The 11808-nt window shown below is 33.5% G+C and overlaps 2 protein-coding genes across 3 annotated transcripts in view; one reads left to right on the top strand and one right to left on the bottom strand.

The window, feature by feature from the left end:
* Window positions 1-1163: 1163 nt before the first annotated feature.
* Window positions 1164-4550, bottom strand: LOC107727380 (multiple coagulation factor deficiency protein 2-like). 2 transcript variants are annotated; one of them, XM_016537230.1, is made up of 4 exons: window positions 4448-4550; window positions 3810-4062; window positions 2014-2173; window positions 1164-1751 (listed from the first exon to the last, which is right to left on the bottom strand). In XM_016537230.1, exons 2-4 carry the CDS (start codon window positions 4040-4042, stop codon window positions 1620-1622), a joined length of 525 nt encoding a protein of 174 aa, XP_016392716.1. In that variant the 5' UTR covers window positions 4043-4062; window positions 4448-4550; the 3' UTR covers window positions 1164-1619. The 2 variants fall into 2 exon arrangements, with proteins under 2 accessions (XP_016392716.1, XP_016392717.1); XM_016537231.1 differs by having other exon boundaries at window positions 3810-3986.
* A 1454-nt stretch (window positions 4551-6004) lies between these two features.
* The window catches only part of LOC107727355 (tetratricopeptide repeat protein 7A-like), a 38651-nt gene continuing 32847 nt past the window's right edge, over window positions 6005-11808 (top strand). The window contains 4 exon segments of the mRNA XM_016537197.1: window positions 6005-6177; window positions 9811-9823; window positions 9908-10069; window positions 11159-11327. Coding sequence (XP_016392683.1) covers window positions 6086-6177; window positions 9811-9823; window positions 9908-10069; window positions 11159-11327 — 436 coding nt within the window. The 5' untranslated portion in view covers window positions 6005-6085.

Below are 11808 nucleotides of genomic sequence, written 5' to 3'. Positions count from 1 at the left end.
AATAGTTGAATTACATTTCCATTTAAAGTCATCACTAACAATTTACAGCTTTGGTAGAAATAAATTACACGGTTTATGTCAAGCGCTGTTCTTCTTGCCATTTTATGTAAAATGAACAGACATGGGTCAATGACAATATTTAAAAAAAATTGTTGAAAACAATATGTGCTAAGTTGCTAGAAATGTGCTCTCTGTAGTCATCTTGGTTACATACAGTTAAAATGTTTTTATTTTTTTTACCATTATCAAGAAAGATTTGTATTTTTTCTGCATTTTAGTTGCACCACACGATTTGACGGACATAAGTTTATCCAAATATTAATTAGCATGGTTCTTTTTTTCTAAAGAATAACAATTAAAGATTATGCCAAAACACTTTCTTCTGAAAAATGTCATTCGTTTAATGAAGCGTTTTTTTCTTCATTATGATATCAAGATAGTTTTTTTTTTTTTTTTTTGCTTTATGCACTAAACATTATTTTTTTATTTTAAAAATAAAAACATCATGATCAAAGAAGCATATTAAGGTTTGGAATCATTAGGATTTTTTTTATGTTTTTCAAAGAAGTCTCTTATGCTCATCAAGGCTGCATTTATTTGATGAAAAAAACAAACAAACACAACAGTAATATTACAAAATATTATTAAAGTTTAAAATAACTTTTTAAACAATTTTAAAATTATGCCCTAAAAATGTTTTTTTTAATTTTTTTTATTAAAAAAAAACAATGAAAAAGAAAGTGTATCAAAGTCTCTATATGGATAAAGTACATTATAAATGTATTTCCTAATAAATTCAGACAAAATGAGCATCATATCATTGACCCATATGACATTTTGTGTACATTCAGACTCTAATAGCAAGCTGAAAATCAGAGCACCATTATGTTTTAGAGGATACAATTCCTATTCCTGTTTCAGAAATGCATAACATCATCAAAATAGTTCTAATACTCTGGTACTCGTTTTTAATGTCAAGCAAATGAACATTGGGGCTACAGAGGGATTCATTAACATGTACACGTCCAAACAGGCATATTGCACATTTATATGTAAATCTAGATAATCCCAAATCTAGATAGGTAGATGCTTTGTGCTTAAAGTATTCAGTCATTGCAGATGGTTTTGAATGGGTATTTTTATGACAGTAACAGTGATATTAACCGCTAGAGCGCCAAAAGTTACATAGTGCTGCTTTAAGGCAGAAAGAGCACGCATTTGCCATCATTTATCAGCACAGCAGCGATTATTATTCCACTTTAGCTTAATTTAACCATCAGCTTTGCAGGAAAGGGTCACTGCAAAGCATTTATTCGATAATAACAATTTATGCTCGTTTGCGGTGGATAAATTTGGCAGTTTATACATTAAGGTCCATTCTGACAAGACATATGCAGATGTGAGTGCAACGACGAATACATGTTACACTGATGGCATACATACAAAACGTCTCATGTCACTTCATCATGACCCTCACCACTTCATTGTATGACATTTTATACTAAAGCACGAATATACTGTGCCTGTGAAATCGCACACACGTGAAGGAATGTGCTGGAGATTTGTACATCAGAGGTAATCTGTAATCACAGTAAGGCAGCGGCTCTTCCTGTCCTCTTTTACTCCAGAGACCTCGCAAACTCTGCATAGTCAATGTAGCCATCATTGTTTTTGTCATCGTCTCTGAGAACGTCATCAATGAGGTTGATGAGATCCTCTTCCGTCATTGGCTGGCTGTCATCTCCTCGTTCCTGAAAAACCAAGACCAGGTGACAATATTATAGGTGTAATAAAGAAAAAATACATGACAAATGATAAAAAGAGAGGCTGAAGCAAGTGTACTTGAGCTACGATTATAAAATTACATTACATTTAAATTCAAATTAAATTTAAAAAACATTTATATGCGTCATTCTAAAGTTAATATTATTCATTAATATGATAATAAACTGTGCGTAGGTGTGTCCGAACTGTAAACTGGTATAAAGTCAAGCTCAGAGCTGGATCACTCACCTCTCTGTGAACATGAGTAATGGCAGAGGCGAGCTCGAGTCCATCCAGCAGATTGTTGCCATCATAGTCGTGCATCTTGAAATAGTGAAGCTGCAGCTCTTGAGGCGTCATGTCCGACTCTGGCTTTTCAATCACCCCTTCTAAATGCTCCATGATGTGGCTACAACAGAACAGAAGAAAGCTTCAATTAAAGACTCGTGGAATAGTCACTATTCAACTCTGACCTTTGGTCGATTAAAGCTACAATTCACTGGAAGCAGCGACAGATCTTTTCTTTCCTATTGTGGCGCCTATCCAAGTGTATCAGATTAAAGAAAGAATTAACATAGTGCAGGGATTTGGTTCGATCCATTGATTTTGTGGTTGGATGTTGAATTACATTTCTATTTCTAATTATTTCTAAACAGCTTTGATAGAAATCAATTACACACGGTTTTCGTCAAATGCTGTTCTTGCCATTTTATGTCTGTAAAATGAACAGACATGACAATCTTTTTAAAAATGTTGTTCCTAGATATGTGCTCTGTCTGTATTGATGTTGCTTACAGTTGAAATTTTTTTTTATACCATTTTCAAGAAAGATTTGTATGTTTTCTGCATTTTAGTTGCACCACACGATTGACAGACAATTTTTTTTCCAAATATTCATTAGCAGCAGTTTTTTTTTCTAAAGAATAACAATTGAAGATTATGCCAAACCACTTTCTTCTGAAAAATGTTTTTTTTAATGTATATGTGTGTGTGTATATGTGTGTGTGAATATATATATATACACACACACACACACACACACACACACACACATACACACTGGTGTTTCAAATTTCCAAAATATTATAATTTAAATTATTTTCTATATGAATATATTTTAAAATGTTAATTATTCCTGTGATGTAAAGCTGTATTTCCAGCATCATTACTCCAGGCTTCAGTGTCACATGATCCTTCAGAAATCACTCTATTATGCTAACTGGTGCTCAGATTTTATCAGTTACTACTAGTGCTCAATTATTAATAATTACTAATAAGAATAATTATTAATCATTCTTTTTATCATCAATATTGAGAACAGCTTTTCTGCTTAATATTTTTGTGGAAAACACGATACATGATTGTTCGATGAATAGAAACTATAAAAGAACAGCATTTATTTGAAATATATATATATATATTTTGTAATATTATAAATGTCTTTACTGTCACATTTAAAAAAAATAATCATTTGAAAGGTTTCTTGCTAAATAAAAGTATTAATGTCTTTTTGGTAAAACTTACCCCCAAATTTTTGAATGGTAGCTTAATCATGATTTCTGAATGATTAGAATGATTTCTGAAGGATCATGTGACACTGAAGACTGGAGGAATGATGCTGAAAATACAGCTTTGCATCACAGGAATAAATTACTGGAAAAATACATTTAAAAAAATAGAAAACAGTTACTTTAAATTGTAATTATATTTCCTCAATATTACTGTTTTTGCTGTATTTCTGATCACATAAACAGCCTTGGTGACATTTTAAAAATCTTAATCATTCTAAATTTTCTCAGTTCTGAGGATGGATTAAGTATGACCTTTGTTTTCCTGACATGTTATTAGCTGGAAGACAGACAGACAGACAGACAGACAGCCGGAGATCAGGACAGAATATCATTTGGCAAATAGTGCTTTTTAGAGAATAATCAAAGCTAAATCAACAAACACTATCGACATACATATCACATGAACAGCTTCACTGATTTGGATATGTGCATAGGTCCTAAAAACAAGTTTTGAAGTAATGGAAAACTACTCACTCTTTATCCTGAACCATATTCCTGTCCAGCCGGGTGATTGGTGGAGGCACTTGATTTGAAGCAGCTGCTTCTCCATGCTGTCCTCCATGAGCCCACACAGTCAGCATACAGCTGGAGCAGAGCAGGAACCAGCTCCATAATCTCAGCTGCTCAGACCTGTCTTTCAATCTCATTACACTGAAATCACGAGGTAATAAGACGAGTTCACGCGAGAATAAGAATGACAGCTCCATTCATTACTGCTGACGAACATCTGACCAATGACAGCAAACACACAATATAAAAACCATACTGATTATACAAAATATCTATAATGAAAAAACTGTATATTTTTATCCACAAATCTGATGGTAATGAGAAATGGGCGCATGTGGCTGACATATGGAAGCACGAAAGAAATCAAAAGAGATCGTGGAGGAAAGCAATAACATAATTACTAAATATAATCAACGTTAAGCATGTGAAAGAATACAAAGATAGATATGAATACGGAAATATTAAGTTACAGGAAGAGCAGTCTAGACACTCAAACAGCAGTTGTAGGCGTTGCCCGTTACACAGTCATCTGAACGCTTTTCTGCGTTCCTCCTAATACATCTTACAGCGATATAACAACATACACATGCAGATTTACTCACCTGCTATGAATCACAGCTGACGGGTGAATATTCGCTCTATTTGTTCAGGCACAGAGGAGTAACCATGAACTCCTGCTGATGTTTACTCAGCGCCGCTCTTTCTGACCGCCTTAGCTTGCCGTAGTTACCTTTCACCTCATGGACACGACAGCTAAACTCTGATTGGACGCGATAGTTTTTTTGTTTGTTTTGTTTATATATATATATATATATATATATATACACACACACACACAATGTTTTAAATGTTATTATGTTTTATTTTATGTGAACAATAATAAAACAATATGAACAATAATAAAAACGTTAAAATATGTTTTGCTTTTATGTAAACTATAAATAAAAGCTTTAAAAAATGTTTTAATTTAATTTAATTATATTTTATAATGTTTTATTTTATGTGAACACAGTAAAAATACAATGTGTTACATATCAGGATGGAAGAAAAAAAAACACTATATTAAAAACTATACCGAATTTTACAAAGGTAATAAAAAACGTTACAATATGTTTTGCTCTGATTAATATATACTTACATACTATACTTATACTTACATGTAAAATATTTAAATATCAAAATCTGACTAAAAAGTGACAGAAAATGTAATCCTATAAAGCTAAATTTCAACGATATATAAGAAAATGTACTGAATTCTAGTGGCTCAGCTTTTTAACTTATCTCTTTGTAATTCTTATTGGAATAACATCTTTTTAAAATGTTTTTCATTTAATTAAATTTTTCATTCAATTTAATAATTTGATGAGTTGGGCGAAAAAATGCACTATATTAAAAGCTATACCTAATTTTCCAGCAATAATAATAATAAAAACAAACCGTTAAAATATGTCTTGCTCTTATATACTTAAACTGTTACAGAAATACAAAAATCTGACTGAAAAGTCACAAAACTCTAAACCTAAAAGCTAATTATATAATATATAAGTGCTGTCAAACGATTAATCGCGATTAATCGCATCCAAAATAAACGTTTTTGTTTACATACTATATGTGTCTGTACTGTGTATATTTATTATGTATATATAAACACACACATATGATATGCAGTATATATTTTAAAAATATTTACATGTATTTACATGTATATGTTTATATTAATGTAATTTATATTATATATAAATATATTTAATATATAAACATAACAAATTTCTCTTAAATATATACATGCATATGTGCGTATTTATATATACATAATAAATATACACAGTACACACACGTTCATTTTGGATGCGATTAATCGCGATTAATCGTTTGACAGCGTTAAATATATATGTATATAAGAAAATATACCGAATTCCAATGGCTCAGTTTTTTATATGATTTATTTATTTATATGTAGTTGTTGTTTTTTTTAGCCTATTAAGCCCAAGAATCACCTTCTCAAATTTCAAAGCGATATCAAGAATAGAAATAAATTAGAAATGATGCAGATTTTTTTCCAGGTCAGGACGGCCAGGACGGCTGCACGCTGATTGGATTTGAGTAGTGCGTCATAAAGCCGAGTCTAGCGCACTGGGCAGTAATAATCCACACAGCAGCCGAGGAATGAATGAGCTCGTTTAGGACTCTCGGATGATGAGGATTTTGTGCCTAGTTAATCAATCACCTCGGTCATCTGCATGGCAAACCTCTGCAAAGAAAACGAGAGGGCCAAAGCTATTTTCCGACGACTGGTTCGTTCTTGGTGTCGTAGAAATGAGACTTTAGGATAGCTAGTAGGGCGTGATGTTTCCTAGCAACCGTAGCTCTCCGAGCATTGGATGCAGGTGGATAATGGATATTTTATAGGCGGTCGATGAGTGATTGTTCCATTATTGGACTTTATGAAGTTTATAAAACCCATGTTATTTTGATAGCTGGAAAAAATATACATTTAATGCACTACTTAAAAAGTACTCTAAATGTGTTTTTGGCATAAGTTGTTCCAACTGCCCACAAGATATCACTGATATAAATGGGGGAAAAAGTTGAATTTTGTCGAATTTCAGGAGTTACGCTACCAGCATGCAGATGACTTCAAAGCTAGCAGGTGTGACCTTAAAGCAATAAATCAATAAGTTAGTAAGAACATTAAAATGCAGTCCCATTTTATAGGCTAAGTTTTTGTGGGTGTACATGTGTGGCTCAGTTTGTCGTCCACTAGATGGCGCCACTGTTTCGGTGGGGTTGAGGACAGGCGTCTCATTTTATTGCATATTGCATTCTGTGGCAGGTGTTTGCATATTTTCATCTAAGCAGACTCATGACCTGGTCTCATTCCAGACTATGATGGAAGCAGCTCCCTCTCTTGATCTGATAATTCAATTACAACAAGCCCTGCAAATAGTTTACACAATATAATTGGTTAAATAGATTTAGTCATCCAGCAGTGGAGAGATTTCAGGGAAATAGCCATAGGACATAGGCTAGTCATCAAGGACAAGGCCTTGCTTTGGGGAGAAAAAAAAGACTGTTAAACTACATTTGCGACCCTGGACCACAACCAGTACTAAGGGTCAATTTTTGGAAATTAAGATTTATACATCATCTGAAAGCTGAATAAATAAGCTTTCCATTGATGTATGGTTTGTTAGGATAGGACAATATTTGGCCGAGATAAAGTTGTTCAAATGAAGTTCTTAGCAATGCATATTACTAATCAAAAATTAAGTTTTGGTATATTTACGGTAGGAAATTTACAAAATATCTTAATGGAACATGATCTTTACTTAATATCCTAATGATTTTTGGCATAAAAGAAAAATCGATAATTTTGACCCATATTGGCTATTGCTACAAATATACCCGTGCTACTTTTTTGTGCTCCAGGGTAACATTTATAGTCTAAACAGACACTTAACACATTCCTGTTGTGGGTTTATAAGACTGAGACTTTTGTGAGTCTTTTTTCTTTTTAAAGGAATAGATGACCCAAAAATGAAAAACTGCTGAATATGGACTCATTCTCAGGGCATCTTAGATGTAGATGAGTTTGTTTCTTTGTCTGAACAGATTTGGAAATGTATAAATCACTTGCTCAGCGATGGATGCTGCTCTGCAGTGAATGGGTGCCGTCAGAATGAGAGTTGAAACAGCTGATAAAAACATCAGAATAATCCACAAGTAATCCACCTGACTCCCATCCATCCACTAATGTCTTGTGAATGGAAAAGCTGTGTGTTTGTAAGAAACAAATCCAACATTAATTTATTTTTACTTTAAATTGTCATTTTTGGCCAAATTAGCAGTCAATAATCCATAATAATGCTTCTTCTAGTGAAAAATCCATCCCCTTTTCTCCTCTCACAGAAAAATCCACTGACATTTGTTTAGAACTGTTATGAACTATTTATAGAAAATGTAGCTATCTGCATAAAACCAAACTGATTCCATTAGCTAGGCCCACATGTCACCGCCCTCGTTTTGATTCCGCAAATCAGTTCATTTGATCGGAAGCAGACAACTTGATTAATATTCATAAGCCCAACATGCTGTTGAAAATTAGCGCAACAGATAAGAAATTACTCATATTTCTAGGCTATAATTATAATAATATATTTCATATTTTTCACAGATAATATGAATTATGACTTTTTTCATTCATACTTATATTAAACGTTTTAGTTCTATAACCCTTAAATTCTATCATAAAAAAGCTTGAATGATGTTCAGCTATGCGATATAATATCACGATTCACGATATTCTTAAAGTTCTTTAGGCTATACATGTGTACTAAAGAGAGGCTGATGATAGCCTATTAGAATAGCAAATAAAATAAAAAATTCAATAAATTCATATGGTCAGTCATGAGGGAACGCTGAGTGAAATTTAATGTGTTTTACAAAGTTTGGTGCAACTGCTGGGAAACTCGACTAAATGTAGCGATCAATATTCTTCAGTCACTGAAATGGGCAAAGTCTTGTAATGTTTGTTGCTCTAACCATAATCAAACACACCTGAACCAGCTAATCAAGGTCTTAGGCTATACTTGAAACTTCCAGTAAGGTCGGTGTGTTGAGGAAAGTTGGAGCTAAACTCTGCAGGACACCGGCCCTCCAGGACTGAGCTTGGTGACCCCTGTTGTACATTATGCATTCATTTTCTGGACACCCTTCTTTATGCATACTGCCAGTAAGATTTATGATACTGAAAAAAGTAATATTTTTATTCAGTAAGGATGTATTATGTTGATCAAAGACCTTTATAATGTTACAAAATATTTATCTTTCAAATAAATGCTGTAATTGTTTTCTATTGATCAAAGAAATATCAGGAATAAATATTAAGCAGCACAAATGTTTGTTTTTTTTAACATTGATAATAACGAAAAATCATTCTTGAGCACCAAATCAGCATGTTATAATCATTTCTGAAGGATCATGTGACACTAAAGACAAATTTCAGCTTTGCGTCACAGGAATAAGTTGCATTTTACAAAAGTAGTAAGCGAGAAAGTAGAAAGCAATTCTTTTAAATTGTAACACGATTTCAAGATATGACTGTTTTACTGAATGTTTGATCAAATAAACGCAACCTTGGTATGCATAAAATACTTTATTTTGACCCAAATATTTATAAAACCCAAATATTTTGAACAGTAGTGTATGCTTTAATTTGAAGGAAAACAGGAGTTGCTAAATTTGTGTTCCACAGAAGAAAAAATCTCGATTTGGCCTACAGTGGCATGACAAATGTAAATAAATGTTACTTTTTTGGATGAACTATCTCTTTAAGATTTAGAATTAAAAACCCAGTCTTCTCACTTTCACAAAGGTGGTAAAAGATAAACATGCTGCCTAAACATGTCTCATGTTCATTGTTAAATCAACAGAAGTTAACACATGGCACTCCCAGGAGGTGTGTCCACCACTGTCCAAATCCGATCTCTGACCCAGCACGTCTTGTTTCGCCATTGCAAACACCCAGACACTAATTTCCCTGTGGGGAAACAAACTCAGTCAGTAAAAGGTGGCCACAGAACATAGTATTCAGTGTATTTTACAAATGCTACCAAGGGTTTTTGAGTGATGTACTGTAGTTACTTCATATTCAGTAAGGAAATGTCATGCATAAACCTGACATACAGTATAACTGCAAGTCTAGATTCAGTAGGGAGTGAAAAGTTGAACCAAACAGGAAACACCTCATCCACAGTGTTTATACAAAATATGCATGAAGGCAAAGCGAATATTTTCGAAGCACCTTCTTGCTGTATACCGTTAAGTTAAAACAAACACACTTAACTCTCTAAACCTGATCAGAATGCTGTTGTAGATTAGTATCCAAACTAGACATTCTGTCATGATAAAGTCCACCCTTGGATGAAAAATGTTGGTGTTGCTGGTGAGCATTTTATCCTTAAAGTAACCCAAAGAAGGTGCCATAATCAGCCAACATCAAGCATGTTCTAGTCTTTCTTCTTCAACCTTTGCCCAACTTCCGTCTCTGTTTGTCTGTAGAGGATTACAGGACGCTGCTGCTGGCAGAAGCTCTGTTAGAGGAATGTCTGCTGGAGAACACGACCCTGCTGAAGAATTCTACATTTCTGACTGAACAATCACAGCCCAAACTAGCCCGAGCCAAAGCTCACCTCGACAGCATCCTTAACAGAGGACGCCTGGAGGTCTGGCACAGCACCTACCTGAGTTTCTTTGTTTCTCAAGTCTCTCTGTCAGTTAAGCATCTCTGAGAAAGAGGCATGGATTGCAGAAGCACTTTTGGTGATTTTAGTTCAGTTTTGTGTACTTAAATTCCATCAGTTTTATTAACTTAGTTAGATAACAAAATACCAAACCAATAAGTATCTGCAAACAATGGTGCAACAGTTTTCTCTCTCTCAAAACATCACTTTTCTGAGCACTTTTTTTTCTTTGTGCTTAAAAAAGTACTTTATTTATTTATTTGTACTGTATTGATTTGCACATTTATTAATACTGTATTCTTTGATATTTTATCATTTAAAGAAAAAAAAGAAAATTTATGTTTTTTTTGTCCTTGTTGTTAGAAGAACATTTAGAAGGATGCAAAAACCCTGTAGTGCATGCATGTCATCTATACATTTATTCTCTATTTAAATTGTCAGTAGGCTTGCACAATTAATCAAAATAAAACCGAAGTCGTGAAATGGCTTAATGCAATTCAAAATGTCCAAAGACTGGGACTTGCGTTGTGTGTTTCAGAGTGAAGTATGGCACTGTGTTCATTTATACGTGAGCAGCTCACGATCTCCTGTTTTCAGTGTCTCAGAGCAGTTCGGTTTACAGTAAATGCTGCTCCACACAAACTCATCTCTCTCGCTTTAATGTGCATTTGTGAAGTGCCAACCATCTTCCCATACTTGTAATGAGAAATACTGATTAACAAAAGAGAAGCTTTAAGGAATCCGTGTTTTCTGTCAAAACAAAAATTTGGTAGTTCAACATTTAAAAATCGTAAATCCGTAACTTTTTTATTTTACAGTGAAATATTACTAAAGTAATATTTCATATTTCGTTTGTATTTAGTAATGTATATATTTTTATACAATAATAAAAATAATAATAACATTTTAAAGCCATATTGATATATAATCACAAACATTTGGCCAAATTGAGCAGCCCTATAAACATTTTTAAATCGCAATCACAATTTTGATCATAAAAATCACAATTAGATTTTTTCCTCAAATCGTTCAGATCTAATTATCAGTGATTTTCGGTCTCTTCCCCTGTAGCCGCACTACCTGAATGAAGCTCTGCTCCTGCTGTCTAAAGTGCACTATGTTCAGGGACGCTACAGGGACGCCCAGGGCATATGTGCCAGAGCAGGTGTGGATGATTTCACCCGCCACGAGAAGCCTGTCTACCAACTACGCATGCTGGCAGAGGCCTTTGTCATCAAAGGTATGAACAGTTGAGAAATCACCAGTGTTGGGTAGTAACTAGTTACATGTAACGGAATTACGTAATTTAATTACAAAACAAAAGTAATTGTAATCAGTTACAGTTACTGAGAAAAAATGTGTAATTAAATTACAGTTACTTATTAAAATGTTAAGGATTACAAAGGGGGTTACATCTGCTTTTTTCACACACACTCCCACATCCAGATGTAATTGATTTCTTTCATAAATTGCAGTGACTGCTCTAAAATATGAAACATGCTTATTCGATAACTCTTTTATTTCCTATATGGGTTTATGTAGCTATGCTTCATTTTTTAAAAAGATTAACTGTTTTTTTCCAAGGCATTGTTAGATTCCAGTGTTTACTGTCATAGCTATGTAAAGATTTGATTCCAAAAACAGTATCATAGCTAATAAAATATTTATTGTTATGATTTTAAATATGTATTTAACCTCAGAATGATCTCAAAGTAAGTCTG

This window comes from Sinocyclocheilus rhinocerous, unplaced genomic scaffold (assembly GCF_001515625.1).
Source record: "Sinocyclocheilus rhinocerous isolate Xijiao unplaced genomic scaffold, SAMN03320098_v1.1 scaffold756, whole genome shotgun sequence".
NCBI classification, from domain to species: domain Eukaryota; kingdom Metazoa; phylum Chordata; class Actinopteri; order Cypriniformes; family Cyprinidae; genus Sinocyclocheilus; species Sinocyclocheilus rhinocerous.
Note: the sequence above shows the minus strand (reverse complement) of the source record. Positions and strands in the feature narration are given on the sequence as shown.